The following is a 19,273-nucleotide window of genomic DNA, read 5'->3' on the forward strand; positions in this document are numbered from 1 at the left end:
CTTACCTGTATGTAAAGGAAACCCCCCCCCCCCAGTGGAAGCAATGCTTCCTCTAAGCTGTGGAGTCTTGTGAGCAAAAATGCTACTTTGTGAGCTCCTGGCATTAAAGTTGTGAGCGAGCGGTTTGGCTGCTGCATACGTTACTTTGCTCCGGAGCCCTCCTTCCTGAGCGGAGACGAAAATGCATGAGCCGGAGGCTAAAAAAACTGTGAGCTGGCTCAGACTAAGCTTAGAGGGAACACTGCAAAGGATTCTTCGCCTCACACAAGAAACTATCTCTTTCGCACGCACACACACACACACACAGGCTGTTGTACATGGAATCTGAGATCAAGCAGAGAATTTGGATTAATGCCAGTCTCAGGTTTAAAACAACGCAAATGACACTGGGTTGGGACGATACCAGTGGGAAACTTATAGGCGCTACTTGCTCCTCACGCCAATCCTATATGCTTCTCTTGGTCCCCCAAACTAAAAGTTCCTCTCACATTCAGAGAAAGGCACACCTTTTGGTTAAACGGCCCATCCGAATCCCACGGAAGCATCCGATTTTAAAAGACGGATGTTTTGACAACTTTTAATTGGCTGGCAGCCCTTTTAGAAACATCTGTTTAGGCTCGGGCCCAAATCTTTTTGCGTGCAGTCTGGACATATGATTTCTTTCACTCTGCAGTACACAATCTGCGATATAAATTTAAACTGGTTTGAAACTCGTTTACCTCTCATGGCTTCCCTCCAAAGATGCCTGGCGACTGAGATGTTGTGAAGGCAAAAAGAATTACTTTTTTTGCTTCCTCACAGAGTTATGATTTCAATGCTTTCTGTATCATAAGAACATAAGAACATAAGAGACGCCCATGTTGGATCAGGCCAAAGGCCCATCCAGTCCAACCCTCTGTGTCACACAGTGGCCAGCAATACCAGTGCCATCAGGAGGTCCAGCAGTGGGGCCAGGACATTAGAAGCCCTCCCACTGTTGACCCCCCCCCAAGCACCAAGAAGACAGAGCATCACTTGCCCCAGAGCCCCTAGCTATACCTTGTGGCTAATATCCACTGATGGACCTATGCTCCATATGCTTATCTAATTCCCTTTGGAAGCCGTCCATGCTTGTAGCACCCACCACTTCCTGTGGCAGTGAATTCCATGTGTTAATCCCTCTTTGGGTGAAGAAGTACTTCCTTTTATCCGTGCTAACCCGACCGCTCTGCAGTTTCATGGAGTGCCCACGAGTTCTTGTATTGTGAGAAAGGGAGAAAAGTACCTCTTTCTTTACCTGCTCTTTCCCATGCATAATCTTATAAACCGTATCGGGAATCACGGCAGGTTTGAAACTCACAACTTTACTGCCAGGAGCCCACAAAGTAGGATTTTTGCTCACAAGACCCCACAGCTTAGAGGGAGCATGGCCGACTGCCAAGGTCTCCAGGAATTTCCAAGCCCGGAGCTGGCAACCGTAGGATCTGGCTCACATTGTCAATAGATCTGCCAAAATAAGAGGAGGAAAGAAAGAACTTGAATCCGGTAGCAGACCTGGGCTCAATTGTTCTCCTCGGACACCTACCCCGCTCAAAGATGTAATCAGGTCAATCTGCATCTCTCCCATCACGCCTCCCAGGCCAGTGTCTGGATCTCCTCACGCCCGCAACGCCGAGGCCTGCTTTCCGAAGCTGGGAGCCGTCGGCCTCAACATTCGTGCTGTGACATTATTATGTTGCCGGTAATCACCGCGCAATCTGATTAGCCTTGGAGTGATAAATGGCGGGATGATTTCTGGCAGGACTGTGCCCGCAGAAAGTTGTGAGGTTTGTCGGCTAATGGCTGAGGTGCGAGGCCCCTTTGGGGGTAGAATTCAGCTTAGTACATTGGAGCTGCAGTGGCTCAAGTGGTTAAGACGCTGAACTGCAGACTGTGGAAGGTCGGTCGTTCAGCAGTCCGAGACCCAAATGTGCCCCATGACAGAGCGAGCTCCCGTCTCTAGTTCCAGCTCCTGCCAACCTAGCAGTTCGAAAGCAAGAAATTGCAAGTAGATAAATAGGTACCACTTCGGTGGGAAGGTCACAGCGTTCCGTGCGCCTTGGTGATTATTCATGCCGGCCACATGACCACGGAAACGTCTTCAGACAGCGCTGGCTCTTCGGCTTTGAAACGGAGATGAGCACCGCAACTCTAGAGTCGGACTCGACTGGCTTTCGAGCAAGGGAACCTTTACCTTTACCTTTTACATTATGCACAAATTTCTATCCAGTGGCACCTTTGAGACCAAAGAAGTTTAATTCCGGGTGGAAGCTTTCGTGTGTGTGCACATCCAGAATGAAACTTCGTTGGTCTTAAAGGTGCCACTGGACTCAGACTTTGTTTTGTTGCTTCAGACCCAACACGGCTACCCACATGAATCTATATTATGCACTAGTGGTGTTAGTGGTGGTAGAAGTAGTGGTGGTAGAAGTAGTGGTGGTATTTAGTCATTGGCCATTACAAATTTTACAAAACAGTAACAAGTAAAACGTTAAGATCAGACTGATGCAACCAGAAATTCAATACCACCCTAGCTCTAATCTTCTCATCTGCAAAGGCAAACGGAGAAGCTCTGTAAAAGATACATAAGAATCATTGGCCCCGGTCACACGGAGGATTTGCCGCACAAAAGGCACGAATGCTGGGCGGATTTTCGGGGCGCAATCACACCGCAACATCTGGCAAGCGTAGCGCACCCATGGCCAACCGTGGCGTGCCACTGAAGAGGCGCAGTTAAAAAGTACCTGCAAAGATCTACTAGCAAATGGTTTGCCACGGGCTGCAGAAGGACTCGTTCGGTGTGATCGCGCCGGCGTGTGCCGAAGGACGAAACCCTGGGGTGTCGCCGTCGCGTCTGATCGCATAATGGCGGATCAGAATGAGACGGCGTGAATAGCCACACCTCCCCCTCCACGTTTTCTGGCACGCGTGGCCGGGGCCATTATCTGCCAACAGAAACACAATCTTCCGATTTTCGGAGTACACGTTTAGGACAGATGAAATCCCAGGCAAAAATCTATCATCACACCACATCGGCAGGCTCTGAAGGCGGCCTCATCGGACCAGATAAAGTTTGAGGGTGGTCCGCGGTCCTCGAGTGCAAGCCCTTGTCCTCTCCTTACTCTGGGTCAGTGGGGTGCGGTTTGGAGGCAGCAAAAGGATCGGCCAACGGGAGGGGTGCGTGTGTGGCGGGGCACGCCGGAGATGCCCAACGGAGAGCCAGAGCCGCAAGCCCTCTCGATGAGGAAGTCTGACTTCAACAGTCAGTTTTCTGGAGGAGGAAGCGTCTCCTGAGTTTCGGTCGCATGGTCCCTCTCAGAACAGTTGCACAAGCCTGACTCAGAGGTGGACCCGTTCTGAGTGAAAAGGCCCATCCCCCTGGCATGCCCGACGTCTGGGCCAGCAAGCAGGAAGAGTTTTCAAGGCACGAGAGGAGCCGGGGTGGGGTGCCTTTGCCTGCCTCTGCGTAGCAACCCTGGACTTCCCTTGGTGGTCTCCCATCCAAATACTAACCAGGGCCGACCCTGCTTAGCTTCTGAGGTCTGACAAGATCAGGCCAGTCTGGGCCATCCGGGTCAGGGGAGAGACAAGCAGAGGTGGTTTGCCATTGCCTGCCTCTGCATAGCAACCCTGGACTTCCCTTGGTGGTCTCCCACCCAAATACTAACCAGGGCTGACCCTGCTTAGCTTCTGAGGTCTGACTAGATCAGGCCAGTCTGGGCCATCCGGGTCAGGGGAGAGACAAGCAGAGGTGGTTTGCCATTGCCTGCCTCTGCATAGCAACCCTGGACTTCCCTTGGTGGTCTCCCACCCAAATACTAACCAGGGCTGACCCTGCTTAGCTTCTGAGGTCTGACTAGATCAGGCCAGTCTGGGCCATCCGGGTCAGGGCAGAGACAAGCAGAGGTGGTTTGCCATTGCCTGCCTCTGCATAGCAACCTTGGACTTCCTTGGTGGTCTCCCACCCAAATACTAACCAGGGCCGAGCCTGCTTAGCTTCTGAGATCTGGCTGGCCTGGGCTCCCCCAGTCAGTGTCCCAACACATGATGACTAAGTTTATAAGTGGGGAGGGAAGGCAGCATGGCAGTGCCCCGATCTCACCACACCTCAGAAGCTGAGCAGGTTTGGCACGTGGATGGCAGACGACCAAAGTAGGCTCTGCAGGGGAAGGCAATGGCTTCTCCAGGGGTCATTTCCTGCAGGAGCGCACCGGAGCGGAGCTCCGGCAGTAAAGAGCCTAGGAGGTGGGCACATGCAACAAGCCCCGCCCCCTACTCCCAGCAGCCTTCAGTCAGAGCAAGAAGCAGCCAGGGAAGTTGCAGAGCCACCCCCCCCCCCCGCCTGCCTTCAGGTACAAGCTCTCCCCCCTCTGTGAGGGCAGATCTGCACGTCCCCTCCCATAACTAGCAATCCAAAACAGTCCAGTGGCACCTTTAAGACCAAGTTTTATTCAGGTACAAGCTCTCCCTCCTCTGAGAGGACAGATCTGCACGTCCCCCCACCCCAATAGCTAGCAATCCAAAACAGTCCAGTGGAGCCTGAGTGGTGGGCGTTGCCTTCTGATACACTTCCGGTGATGTCAGGGTGTGTGGCATATGCAAATAAGTTATGCTAATGAGTTATGCTAATGAGCTCCTGCACCTCTTTTCCTACGAAATGACCCCTGTAGCTTCTCCCTTGCCTTGAAAACCCCCTGCTGGGATCACCGTAAGTTGGTTGCCACTTGCCGGCAATTACGCGCATACGTTTATAGCATGTGCCACACTTCATGGCCTGCACCGTATACCATGATGTGCCACTTTCGGGGGACACGCTGCTGCTGCTGGGATATCCCCAGACTGGAAACCAAGGGGGTTGTGTTTCTCCAGTCTTTTTCGGTGCTCATTCCCACAGCATGCATCCAAACCCTGTTGTGTATATCAAAAGTATCTGGCAATAGCCTTCCTAAGAACCATAGAGTTGGAAGGGGCCATACAGAGACCGTCTAGTCCCACCCCCTGCCCAATGCAGGACCAGCCTGAAGCGTCTCTGACAAATATTCGTCCAGCCTCTTCTTGAAAGCTGTCAGTGAAGGGGAGCTAAAACCACCTCCCCCGGCAGCTGATTCTACCTTGGAACCACTCTGTGAAAAGGTTTTTCCTGATATCCAGCCGATGCCTTTCCGCGTGTAATTTAAACCCGTCGCTTCGGGTCCTCTCCTCTGCTGCCAACTGGAACAGCTCCTTGCCCTCCTCCAAATGACAGCCTTTCAGATATTTAAAGAGAGCAATCATGTCCCCCTCAGTCTCCTCTTCTCCAAACTAAACCTTCCCAGGGCCCTCAGCCTTTCCTTGTAGGGCTCGGTCTCCAGACCCCCGATCATCCTCGTCACTCTCTTCTGCACCCTCTCGATTTTGCCCACCTCCTTTTTGAAGCGAGGCCTGACCAAGGCAGTCTACAGAGGGGCGACGACCTCCAGCGATTTCGGTGCTGTGGCCCTTTTAATAAAACCCAAGACTGAATCTGCCTTTTTGGCCACCGCATCACACTGACTGCTCATATTTAGTTTACAGTCCACCCTTACCCCACAATCTCTTTCGCATACACTGCTCCCCAGAAACGTATCCCCCATCCAGTATTTGGGCTTGACATTTTTGTGGCCCAGATGTAATACTGTGCGTTTATCTTTGTTGAACTGCATACGTCTCCATGTTCCCTCTAAGCTGTGGAGTCTTGTGAGCAAAAATTATACTTTGTGAGCTACTGGCATTAAAGCTGTGAGCGAGTGATTGGGCTGCTGCATAAATTAGTTTGCTCTGGAGCCCTCCTTCCTGAGCTAAGACAAGAATCTGTGAGCTGGAGGCTAAAAAACTGTGAGCTAGCTCACACTAACTCAGCTTAGAGGGAACACTGGTCTCCACGCTCCAGAGTAACTACACATTCTTCCCCACTTCCCCCACTAAAATAAATATGGCCATAGCAGCCCTTGGAATTGACTGGTGCTTTGGACTCCAGGATGGGTACTTTAACGGAGCGTGGCTGACTTCAGGGGCCCGACCAGAAAAACAGACTGCAGCAATCCGGCAGCCCAGAAATGTGGGCGCTGGCTAAAAGCTGGCTGGCAGATTAGAAACGTACACGATAGACACGCATCGCTAAAACCATTAGAACCAAGTAAGCAGACACCATTAAAACCTTAGGTAAAATACACGTACAAAACCATAAAAACAACACCGGGCAGGACGGAGGGATTCCGAAGGGTACACCGGACATAACCAAAAGTGTCCACTTGCTAGCGGAAGACAGGAACAGGCGTGTCTCCCTGGGGAAAAGAGTTCAGAAGTTTTGGTGCCACCACGGAGAAGGCCCTGTCCCAGATTGGCGCCCACCTAATCTCAGGGCCACGGGAGTGTCAGCTATGCTGCCATGAAGGTTGGGGAGTTTGGTCTGTATCTGGTTAATTGCTATTGCTTTCCTTTCAGGTTAATTGCTACTCCATTCCTTTCTGTGCTTTCTCTGCTGGGCGCCGAAACGCTTATCTATACAGATGTGCAGGAGGGTGTTGTGGTGTCTGGGTTTTCCCTAGGTGCCGTGGGAGAGTGTTCGTTCTCAGCTTCAGCTACCTAACGGTCTTTAAGCCTTATCCCGCGCGCGGGAGGGTGCCTAATTGGCCAGTGCTGTGGGGGGGTGTGTGCATACGAATACCCTATATCCTGTTATGCCCAAGGGGCCGCCGCCATTCTTAACAGTGCCTATGTTACTGCATCTATAGCTTTGCAATAAAAGTATAACCGTTCCTGAATGCGTGTACTTCGTTGTTGGCTGTGGGTTCTGACAGGGAGATGACAGCAGCTGTCGGGGAGGTTTGTCAGGGAGCGGGTGAACCTGGCCGCAAGTCGGGAAAGCCTCTTCACCCGCCCCTCTTTCTTTCTCGCTTCCCCCACGCAGGTCCGAGCCTACATCGGCGGCATCTCCCCCGACGGCCAGGAGAGCCAGGCCATGCTGGCCTTCCGCCTCAGCGCCCTCAACCCCATCGTGGACCCCTGGCTCTTCATCATCTTCCGCAACTCCGTCTTCCGCAGCATCAGGGACTTCTTCTGCTGCCGCCTGGGCTGGCTCTCTTTGCCCGGGAAGCGGAAGGCCTCGGACAAGGTGGGGATGCAAGGCCTCTCTTTCCACGACAACGGCGTCTGATGGCAGCGGAAGTCACCCTCGGCCGCCGGGACAGCAGTGCCCTGGCGGGGGACAGCTTGGGCCGCTCTCCCCGCTCTCCGCGGACGGAGACGAGGAGAAACCACCTTCTCAAGAAGGATGCCGGATTCGTCGGGCTTCTCCGAAGCCTGGGGCACGGACCAGCTTGTCGATGGAAGAGGTGGGAGATCGGGGAGGGCTTTCGGGTCACCCTCCGGGGGCAGCATCTCTGGTAGGGTGGGAACGCACTGTTTGGTGTCCCGTCTCCAGACGAGGAAAGGAGACGGGAAGCCGGGAGTCAAAGGAACCTCCAGATCCCCTGTGAAGGGGAGAGACGGAGAAGCTGTGAAGGCACGGGGACTATCGATGCACTTGCCACCAGTGTTCCCTCTAAGCTGAGTCAGTGTGAGCTGGCTCACAGTTTTTTAGCCTCCAGCTCACAGATTTTTGTCTTTGCTCAGGAAGGAGGGCGCCAGAGCAAACTGATTTATGCAGTAGCCAAACAGTTTGCTCGCAACTTTAAGGCCAGGAGCTCACGGAGTAGAGTTTTTGCTCACAAGACTCCACAGCTTAGAGGGAACATTGCTTACCACTGTAGCTGTGAAGGCACCATCCTGCCTGCACTAAGGGTTGACAGCTGCAGGTTGGGAAATCCCTGGAGATTTGGGGTTGGCGCCTGGGAGGGCAGGGACCCCAGCAGGTGCCAGAAAGCCCACCCTCCAAAGAAGCCATTTTCTCCTGGGGAACTGATCTTTGCTGTCCAGAGACAGTTACAATTCTGGGAGACTGGTGCTGTTCTGTACATCAAGGTATCAAAAAGGCGAGTGGTTAAAGACAGCGTGGGGTTCTCCCGTGCTTTTGGTGCCTGTCTGCTTCCAAAGCACGGGGTTTAACGGGTTTTTGAAACGTGACTGTGAATAGTCGAAACCAGGGGTCATTTCCTGCGGGAGCGCACAGGAGCGGAGCTCCGGCAGTAAGGAGCCCAGGGGGCGGGCACATGCAACAAGCCCCGCCCCCTGTTCCCAGCAGCCCTCAGTCGGGCCACGAGGAGCAAGAAGCAGCCAGGTAAATTGCAGAGCCTCCCCCCACCCTGCCTGCCTTCAGTTACAAGCTCTCCCTCCTCTGTGAGGGCAGATCGGCACGTTCCCCCCCCCCCATACATAAACATCCCAAAAAAGACCTGTGGCTGGCACTTTTAAGGCCAAGTTTTATTCAGGTAAAAGCTCTCCCTCCTCTGTGAGGGCAAATCTGCACGTCCCTCCCTCAATAGCTAGCAATCCAAAACAGTCCAGTGGAGCCTGAGCGGTGGGTATTGCCTTCTGACACACTTCCAGTGATGTCAGGGGATGTGGCATATGCAAATAAATTATGCTAATAATTTATGCTAATAAGCTCCTGCACCTCTTTTGCTACAAAATGACCCCTGGTCGAAACTGTAAAAAATAAAATAAAGGATGAGTTTGTTTCAAATTTATCTGGGTGTCTGTTACTCCTAACACCAAATATATGGGTCCTCCTAGCCCAGGTTGTGTGTATTTCTTGCCTTTTTTGACCGGGATCGTTAGGAAAGGGACTGAAAATAAAACGACCAATATTGTGATGCCCCTGTATAGCTCTATGGTGCGGCCTCATTTGGAATGCCGTGTGCAGTTCTGGTGGCTGCTGCATCTCAAGAAAGACACTGCAGAGCTGGGGAAACGACAGAGGAGGGCGACCAAGATGATGAGTGGGTTGGAGCACTGTCCCTATAAGAACACAAGAGAAGCCATGTTGGAATCAGGCCAATGGCCCATCCAGTCCAACGCTTTGTGTCACACAGTGGCCAAAACCCAGGTGCCACCAGGAGGTCCACCAGCAAGGTCAGAACTCCAGAAGCTCTCCCACTGTTGCCCCCACAAACACCAAGAATACAGAGCATCACTGCCCCAGACATAAGAACAGAAGAGAAGCCATGTTGGACCAGGCCAAGAATACAGAAAAGCTGAAGAGTCTGGAACCTGTCAGTTTAGAAAAGAGGCTAAATGGGGAACCTGATGTAGGTTTATAAAATTATGCGTGTGATGGAGAGAGTTGAACAGAGAGAACTTTTCCTCCCTCTCCCAAAATATTAGAACTCAAGGGCATCCAATGAAAAGTCTTTGCATGCATGAATATATATATTTTTCCCTATTATATACTTTATTAAAATATAAGACTCTAGATCAGGGCTATTTTTGGGCAGGAACACACAGGAACGGAGTTCCAGCTGGCTCCCAAGTTGGCCACGCCCAGCAGGAACTCATTAGCATAATAGGCCACACCCAACAGCAGAAACTCATTCGGATTGGCTACATTAGGGGTGTGTGGCCTAACATGCAAAGGAGTTCCTGCTACAAAAAAAGGCCCTGGGTTTTGACAACAAACAAGGTCAACAGAATAAGAAGCAAAAGGTGGGTGTGGCTGGATGACCACACTTCTGGTAACATGGGGGTGCGGCCTAATGTGCTAATGAGCTGTGCTGTCAGGGGTGTGGCCTAATAGGCTAATGAGTTTCTGCTGTTGGGTGTGGCCTATTATGCTAATGAGTTCCTGCTGGGCTTTTTCTACAAAAAGAGCCCTGCTCTAGATTAACAGATAACAAACAACGTGTAACATCGATATGCACAGCCTGTGCGTTGAATCACATCCAGAAGGCGCTGTTGACTCTTGACTTAGCGCCAGACGGAACGTGATCCATGCATGCATATTTGGAGTGGCTGTATACGGAGTCCGGCGGAGAGGGCTGAGGCTAGCGATGACTCTCACGCCAGGAAAGGTCATTCTGAGAGCCCCGACTCTCCAACTGGAGATGCGAAGGACGGACTTTCTGGAGGCAAACTCGGGGTCCCTTTCCTAGGAGGAAAGGCTGAAGATTCCGGGACTTTTCAGTTTAGAAAAGAGACAACTGGGGGGGGGGGGCACACATGAGAGAGGTTTATAAAATCATGCAGGGGTGGAGGGAGTTGACAAAGGATTTTTCTTCCTCTCCCAAAATACTGGAGCTCGAGGGCATCTGATGAAGCTGACGGGCAGGAGGTTCAGGATGGACAAAAGGAAATGCTACTTTACACAGAGAGTGATTCAAAGGGGGTATTTGCTGCCAGAGGATGCAGTGATGACCACAGGAATAAACAGCTTTAAAAGGGGATTAAGTAGATTAATGGAGGAGAAGTCTATCAATGGCTTCGAGCCATGGTGACTGAGGGAAACCTCCACATCCAGAGGCACGAAGCCTCTGAATCCCAGAGCCAGGAGGCAACATCAGGGGAAGGCCTCGGCCTCTCTGCCCTGTTGTTGGCCGTATGGAGGAACTGGCTGGCCCCTGTGTGAGACAGGATGCTGGACAAGATGAACCCTCACTGGTCTGATCCAACAAGTTCTTATCGGGGAAGGCCTCGGCCTCTCTGCCCTGTTGCTGGCCCTCCAGAGGAACTGGCTAGCCACTGTGTGGGACGGGATGCTGGACTAGAATGGCCACTGGTCTGACCCAGCAAGGCTCTTCTGATGTTCTTATGAAGGCCTCAGCCTCTCTGCCCTGTTGTTGGCCCTCTAGAGGAACTGGTTGGCCCCTGTGTGAGACAGGATGCTGGACTAGGTGGACTGCTGGTCTGATCCAGCAGGGCTCTTCTGATGTTCTTCTCAGGGGAAGGCCTCAGCCTCCATGCCCTGTTTTTAGCTCTCCAGAGAAACTGGTCGGCCACTCTGTGAGACAGGACGCTGGACTAGGTGGGACTAGATGGGACCACTGGACTAGATGGGACCAGAGGAACTGGCTGGCCCGTGTGAGACAGGATGCTGGACTAGATGGACCCTCACTGGTCTGACCCAGCAGGGCTCTTCTGAGGTTCTTACGAAGGCCTCGGCCTCCATGCCCTGCTGCTGGCCCTCCAGAGGAACTGGCTGGCCCCTGTGTGAGACGGGACACTGGACTAGATGGACCTTCACTGGTCTGATCCAACAAGGCTCTTCTTATGTCCTTACGTGCCAGACTGCTGCCAGAAGCCGATGTGGTGACGCGGTTGATATGTCAGGGTAAGACTAGGGGAAATGCAGGTTCAAAACTCCACTCTACCATGAACTTCAACCTTGAGTCTCTGGTTTGAGCCTACCCTTTAGGGTTGCTCAGGAGATGGCAGAGGTGAGATTTTTGCTCTGGGCTCCTTTGGAGGAAGAGCAGGACAAAAACATGCTAAAAGGCATCCCAGAAATCTTAGGCGCTGGAACCAAAGTGGACCAAAAGGGGCAGACAGACCCCCCCCCCCAATACATCTCTTCAGTCTCCTTGTGACCTCTGGCAGCTTTTCACAACAATACAACCCACCCACCCCCGCTTTATTTAGCCAGAGATAACACCAGGATGAAAGCACCCACAACCAAACAATCCGTTTTTCATCTCTCGTTTCAACTCCCCAAGAAAACTGCTGTCTCTCTACAGCCTTAATATTGGCCTTGTATTTTCTGCAAGTAAGCTTGAAAATACATGGGACATTGGGGAGGTGGGGGCTTGAAGAAGAAGAGATTGGATTTATACCCCGCCCTTCACTACCCAGTTTGGTGTCGTGGTTAAGTGCACGGACTCTAATCTGGGACAACCGGGTTTGATCCCCCACTCCGCCACTTGCAGCTGCTGGATGACCTTGGGCAAGCCGTAGTTCTGATAAGAGCTGTCCTTGAAAGAGAGCCGTTTCTGTCAAGAGCTCTCTCAGCGTCGCCTACCTCACAGGGTGCCTGTTGTGGGGAGGGGAGGGGAAAGGAGTTTGTAAGCCGCTCTGAGACTCCCTTGGGTAGTGAAGGGTGGGGTATAAATCCAATCCCTTCTTCTTCTACCGAAAGGAGTCTCAGAGCGGCTCACAATCTCCTTCCCCTTCCCCACAACAGACACCCTGTGAGGTGGGTGGGGCTGAGAGAGCTCTTTCAAGAACTGCTCGTGAGAGAATGGCTCCGAGAGAACTTGTGACTGACCCAAGGCCACACCAGCAGCTGCATGCGGAGGAGCGGGGAATCAAACCCGGTTCTCCCCGGTTAGAGTCCGCGCTCCTAACCACTACACCAAACTGGCTCTTGCCTCAGACAGTCAAAGGGTGGGGTCTGGACTTTAATTCCTGTACTGGGGGGGGGGGAGAGCGACTCCTGAACTCCTCTATAAGCCGGCAGGAATTCACATTACTTCATCCGTTCCCCCATTCAAGCACCTGCAGGTCGTGGCCTGTCCCCCCCCCCCCAAGAAAAATACTAATCCAGGCAACAGACTCCAGAAGCTCAGAATAAATATTTCCGTTGCCGACTAATCCCCTGTACGTTCCTTTTGATGCCTCCGTCCCCAGAGCCCTCCCTCCGTCAAAGAATAATCCCCCTCCTGTCTAAACATTTGGAGTTGCCATTCCAGGCGTGGGGCCAGAACACCCCCCCACCCCAACGCTGCATGTTCCTGCCCTCCCACACACAACTTGCCCCAGGTGAAAAGGGGGTTTAGGGTCTCTACCTTCGGGACACCCGTATAGCTCAGGGGAAAAGTGAAAAAGCAAATCACAGGCAACCTGGGCACTTTCTGTAGAAAAAGCCCAGCAGGAACTCATTAGCATAATAGGCCACACCCAACAGCCACACTAAACTCATTAGGATTGGCTACATTAGGGGTGTGTGGCCTAACATGCAAAGGAGTTCCTGAAACAAAAAAAGGCCCTGGGTTTTGACAACAAAGTCAACAGAATAAGAAGCAAAAGGTGGGTGTGGCTGGATGAGCACACTTCTGGTAACATGGGGGTGTGGCCTAATATGCTAATGAGTGGTGCAGTCAGGGGTGTGGTCTAATATGCTAATGAGTTTCTGCTGCTGGGTGTGGCCTATTATGTTAATGAGTCCCTGCTGGACTTTTTCTACAAAAAAGCCATAATAATAATAACAATAATAATGATGATGATGATAATGTGTGCTTCCTTCTTTTGCATAAAATGACTCGATTTGCGCACTTTATTTGGAAACTGATGTATGGGGATTAGGGAGCAAGGTTACCAGCGTTAGGTTAGGAAATTCCTGGAGATTTTGGGGGTGGAGCCTGAGGAGGGCGGGGTTTGGGGAGGGGAGGGACCTCGGTGGGTTATAATCCCATAGAGTCCAACCTCCAAGGCAGCCATTTTTCTTCAGGGGAAGTGATACAGTCTGGAAACCGGCTGTAATTCTGGGAGATCTTCAGGCTACTCCTGGAGGTTGGCACCCAAGGTAAGGGGCCAGGCGGCCATCCCAGGGTGGCCTGGGGCCCTGCCTGATCAGAAGGTTGTGATTCTCTGGACACTAAGTATGGCTCTTGCTGGACAACAAGAGGGTGCGTTGTTCAGGCTCCGACAATAAGGCCCCGGAGGTTGCTAAGCAACAGCGCTCTCTCTGCTAGGCCGCAGGGAGGATGAAGTGGTTGCTAAGCAACACACAGGCCCACCGTGCTGTGTCCCTTTGACATTAAAGGCAGGCCTGTGAAGAAACAGGCCAGAGTTCAAGGGAGCCACGGCTTCATCCTCTGAATGAGAGGATGTAAAGACGGGAGGAGGTGGGAGTTGCCATTTTGTGCTTTAAGACTCCACCCTTCACCAATGTTCCCTCTAAGCTGTGGAGTCTTGTGAGCAAAAAATCTACTTTGTGAGCTCCTGGCATTAAATTTGTAAGCAAGCAATTTGGCTACAACATAAACTAGTTTGCTCTGGAGCCATACTTCCTGAGCTAGGACAAAAATGTTTGAGCTGGAGGTTAAAAAACTGAGCTAGCTCACACTAACTCAGCTTAGAGGGAACACTGCCCTTCACTCCACTCAAAACTGAAGTGCTGTCCTTATATTGATTTGTTTTTTTAAAAAAAATATTAAAACTGTGTGCCAGCTCCTCTTCAGTTTGGTGTAGTGGTTAAGAGCAAGGACTCTGATCTGGGAGAACCGGGTTTGATTCCCCACTCCTTCACATGCACCTGCTGGTGTGACCTGGGGTCAGTCACAAGGTCTCTCAGAGCTGTCCTCTCAAGAGGACCCCACCTACCTCACAGGGTGTCTGTCGTGGGGAGGGGAAGGGAAAGGAGATGATAAGCCGCTCTGAGACTCCCGAGTGACAAGCGGGATATCAATCCAATCTCTTTTCTTCTTCGAAATCTAAGTGCTCAGAAAAACAGCTCAGAAAAACAGATACAGGAAGCTGGGGACTCGAACTCAGGACTTTGCCAGCTCTTGCTTTCCCACTGATTCCGGAGTCACACTGTAGCTCCGGCCAATTCCCAAGGAGACTCAGGCTGCTGCCTACTTTGGACTCTGCACACCCAGAACACATGAGAAGGAATGCGACACACACAATTGTCTTGGCCGCACCTGTTCACTTCCTTGGACCGCGGCCCGCCCTGCACGCCCTGAAACGGGGGAACTCAAGAGAGAGAGAGAGAGCAGGCATTTCCTGCCATCTGCAGGGCCACGGGGGTCAAATACTGACACAGTTTGGGGAAATGCGATTTTGCCCGCTTGCAATAACCTGGGACTCCAGGCATGGATGGCGGAAACAGACTCAGTGGGTGGAGAGCTCCGGCGATTGCCCAAGAGGCCCTGTCGACATCAGCCGATTCACATGCACTTTGGCCCAGGAAAACACCCAGCGGCTACACAACGGCTGCCCTCCTCTTTCTCCGCGAGTTCTAATCCTCACTGCAAACAAAAACATAATCCGAGAAGATTCGGAAAGCCCAAGGAAATCAGAAGTGGCCCGGCGTCTTGGACCGCAGGGGAAAGGGAAAACACATTTGTGGTAGGATGGCTACAGCAGGTAATCGATGCCGTGCAAAATAAATGGAACTTCCATGTCCAGGTGCAATCTACCCCCCAATAGCAGACGCTGGAGATGAATGATAAGGGAGGGGGCGGCTGCTTTAAAACCCTGCTCTGTAGTCTTCCCAGAAGCAGGTGGCTGAGTGCTGGTGGGAAAAGGACGCTGCATTCGATTGGCTGACCCGGGAAAAAAAAAACTCTCGCGCTTTTTAAATGCAGGCTTGCTCCATGCCTCCGGCGCAACATCCCGACTTCTCCTACGTGTGTTAGCGACTCCCTCAGGAACAACAGCACCAAGCGTAAGCATGAAAGGTGCATAGAATTGCCACGTTTCGGAAAAAACCCAATATAAATCTATTCTCCATCAGCATAACTTCCATGCGGAACTCCAGGGGACCCTGCAGAAGGCCAGGAGATTCGGCCCTCCCCATCGATATCCCCCCCCCTTTGCCAGAGAAAGCCAGACTTTCACAACCATTAAGGCGATCCGCTGGAGCTTCCGGAAACTGTTATCACTTTGCTCTTTAACAGACAGCGAAACCCGCAAGCCAGCTATCCAGGCAGCGGAATGACATTGCAAATATTACAGGGCTCCCCCCCCCCTTTAAAAAAGAAGCCTTTCATGGCAAGTCAGAAAAAGTGGGAGAGTTCGCATCTTCTCCCCCCCCCCGCCCCCCAATTTCCTGTTTACTGCTTCACAGTTCCGCACTCGGCTCTTTGCTAATGGGTTAGCATCGGTGCATGGAACTCGAAAGGATATGAGTGGGTCTGACTGATAAGGCGCGGCCCTCCTGAGGCCTCGACGCCTCCTGGGGCCACAAGGATGATTCGGCGGCCTGTAGAAAAGCACCAGCTCTGCTGTTATGGGTCGGGTAAAAGGAGGGGCGGCAGAGCTTCCCAGACCGGCAGTCACCAAGTAGGGGCAGCACAGAGAACAAGAACTGTTTCTGCACACGGCCTGGAACGAAGAAGAACCACAAACGCCTTTCCCTTCCCCTTCCCACAACAGACACCCTGTGAAGCAGGTGGGGCCGAGAGAGCTCTCTCGAGAACTGCTCTTTCAAGGACAGCTCGGACAGAACTAGGGCTTGCCCAAGGTCACCCACCAGCTGCAAGTGGGGGAGTGGGGAATCAAACCCGGTTCTCCCAGATGAGAGTCCGCCCACTTAACTGCTACACCAAACTGGCTCTCACCAACCGATACACACAGTTAGCTACCCACCTAGATGGCTTTTAAAAACTAAAATAAATAAATGCCTAGAGGAAAGGTCCATCACGATAGCAAAAAGGTCAGAGATGTGATACCTGTAGCCACCAAACCAAGAGGACAGACCTTCAAGGCCGGGGGTGAGAGTCCAAGGGCACCTGGAGGCAGGCCCATTGCCACGGTGGGGCATTTGGGAGCAGAGCCCCGCCATGGACGAGTCTGCCTCCACCCTGGGAGGAGGCCGCTACCTCCACCCCACATGCTGTTGGGTGATCTAATTAAGTTCCCTGCTCCCCGCCCCCCGGCCAAATATTTCTGGCTATGAGGCTGCCTGAGTGGCCCCCTTCTGTCAGTGGGTGACTGGAAAAATGGAGTTACCCGACAGGTCCAAGCCAAGCTTACCCTGACTGCCACAGGGCTCCCTGGGTGACTATGGCCAGGTACTCTTTCAGCCTAGCTACCTTGCAGGGCTCTTGTGAGGATCAAACAGAGCTGAGCAAGAGTTGGGCTGAGTGTCTGCTTCCTTCCCTCTTACAGATATGTACACCTGCGCATAGCCAGAGACGTCCAGATGGCCCCTGGGTTTTGGCCCCTGTGTGACGCAGAGTGTTGGACTGGATGGGCCATTGGCCTGATCCAACATTGGCTTCCCTTATGTTCTTATGTCTGGGGCAGTGGTGCTCTGTCTTCTTGGTGCTTGGGGGGGGGCAATAGTAGGAGGGCTTCTGGAGTTCTGGCCCCGCCGGTGGACCTCCTGATGGCACCCGGTATTTTTGGCCCCTGTGTGACACAGAGTGTTGGACTGGATGGGCCATTGGCCTGATCCAACATGGCTTCTCTTATGTCTGGGGCAAGTGACACTCTGTCTTCTTGGTGCTTGGAGGGGTCAACAGTGGGAGGGCTTCTAGTGTCTAGTGTTGGACCGGATGGGCCGTTGGCCTGATCCAACATGGCTTCTCCTATGTCCTTACGTGAGTCAAATCGTTCCTGGCCCCCTGTGCTTGTCTCTCCTGGCCCTGGGGGAATTGGCCTAGTGGACCTGCAAACACTTCCATTTTTAAAAATGGTGGCAGTGGAGACTTGTCTCTCTAAATGCGTACTCCTTTGTAAGCCGCTTTGGGTCCTTGGCAAGGAGACAAAAGAGGACAGAAATTTTTAAAGGAACCCACACTCAATATGTAACCGTTGCAATTTGAGAGCCCCTCCGTGGGTTTGGACGCGTCAACAGTTATCCATGCAGAGCTCGGAACCAGCGGTGCAGGGAGCCTGGGGCCAAAACAGCCCTTTAACTGCCTGGGAACCTTTCAGGGGCAAGGAAGGAGTCAGGCAAAGCACCTGGCAGCACTGCACCGCTTTGCCAGAAACGCTGCACCGCGGTGCAAGTCGCTCCTGAGTCATTTTAGCACCTCAATTTGCCCCCCCCCCCGCATGGTGCATGACGGAGCCCGCCTTCTCTAGAAGGCAGGCACGACACTCAGCCAAGAGCGCGCACTTGAGCCCAGGCACCTGGTACAGTGGAAACTATGCACACACCCCAAACAAGGCATCGACCTGGCGGACTTTGTCTAAACAGTCGCCCGTCTCTGCCTCTCGTCAATTCCAAGGAGGAATGTCGATACCTCCTGGGACTGTCCCCGCTTGCTTCCTTGGCCCTTGAACGCCACAGAGGCGGCGTGGAAAAGGAGAAAAGTGTTCTTTTAAGGGTTTACGTTGCTTTGAAAAAAAACCCTGAGATACTAGCTCCAAAGTGCTAGGTGTTTATTTCAGGGGAGAGCTCACTCTTCGGCCGTTATTTGGAGGGGAGGGATGTCACAGACACCTGGCACCGTGAACCCTTCCGTCGGGCTTCCCCCAAACAGTGGAGAAGCGGAACACGATTTTTCACAGGAGGGGCCCTCCTCAGTCATTATGTTCTTATCCCACTCGTCTTCAAAGGAGCTCGAGCCAACCTGCCTTGTCCGCCCCTCCTCTGTTTCGTCCGCGCATCGCTTTGAGGAAGGCGAGGGTGAGAAGAAGACCGAGGACACCCAATGGGCTCCGTGGCAGAGCGGAGACCGAACCCAAGCCCCTCTAAGTCCTTGCCTAACGTTCTAATTGCTACACCGCAATAATGTGGAGCCAAAAGTATTTGCATTTAATCCCCCCCCCAATTTTATTTAGAATATGCAAGGAACAATCTGAGCAGAGGTCCATCAGTGGCTATTAGCCACAAGGTATAGATAGGGGCTCTGGGGCAAGGGATGCTCTGTCTTCTTGGTGCTGGGGGGGGTCAACAGTGGGAGGGCTTCTAATGTCCTGGCCCCACTGTTGGACCTCCTGATGGCACCTGGTATTTTTGGCCGCTGTGTGACCCAGAGTGTTGGACTGGATGGGCCATTGGCCTGACCCAACATTGGCGTCTCTTATGTTCTATGCCCAAGTCTGATCTGAGAGTGCCCCTTAAGGGGAAGGGAAATGACTCGTGCAGAGTTGCGACAGTCAGCCTTCCACAGGGAACGCCACTGGAGCAGTGACTCCACCATCCAGTCACACCCATCGCAACTGCAGTGTAGAGTTTCCCATCTCAGAAGAGGCTTCTAGGGGAAAGTTAAGGGGAGAGAGCGAGGACTCTTCCAGAGACACAGCATACATCCTTGTGGGTAAACTGATACATTTAATTTGAGACATGTCAGAAAAATAGATTGGATGTATACCCTTACCCTTCACTAACCGAAGGAGCCTCAGAACGGCTTACAATCTCCTTTCATCTCCATGTGTTGCTTATGGCCTTCTCGCGGTACCCAGGCAACGCACCTTCAGCCCGGGTTCAGTGTGGCTAGGAGGGTGCTTTGGCCAAGGGAACGGAGTCGCAGCAGAATGGAGTGGCTCAAGAGGGGCCCCTTCACACAGGGAACGGGACTGTCGATTGCACCGGGGCAGGCATCCGTCCAGCCGCTCCTCCAAGACGCACAAACTGAGAAGGGACCCCAAACCGAGCCTGCGACCCGCCGGATGCGCCATCTGCAAGTGACCTGGAAATCCGGCTGGAACGGCCAAAGGCCTTCCAAACTGGCCTCCGCAGGCCAAGGGG

At 52.6% G+C, this 19,273-nt stretch overlaps 1 protein-coding gene across 1 annotated transcript in view; it reads left to right on the plus strand.

The window, feature by feature from the left end:
• Positions 1 to 7,192, plus strand: part of PTGIR (prostaglandin I2 (prostacyclin) receptor (IP)) — a 42,253-nt gene extending 35,061 nt beyond the window's left edge. The window contains exon 2 of the mRNA XM_015419677.1: positions 6,947 to 7,192. Within this exon, the coding sequence (XP_015275163.1) occupies positions 6,947 to 7,192 (246 nt within the window). The remainder of the gene's footprint in view (positions 1 to 6,946) is intronic.
• The last annotated feature ends 12,081 nt before the right edge of the window (positions 7,193 to 19,273 follow it).

The sequence above is a fragment of the Gekko japonicus genome, unplaced genomic scaffold, assembly GCF_001447785.1.
Source record: "Gekko japonicus isolate JY-2015 unplaced genomic scaffold, Gekko_japonicus_V1.1 scaffold1436, whole genome shotgun sequence".
Classification (NCBI taxonomy): domain Eukaryota; kingdom Metazoa; phylum Chordata; class Lepidosauria; order Squamata; family Gekkonidae; genus Gekko; species Gekko japonicus.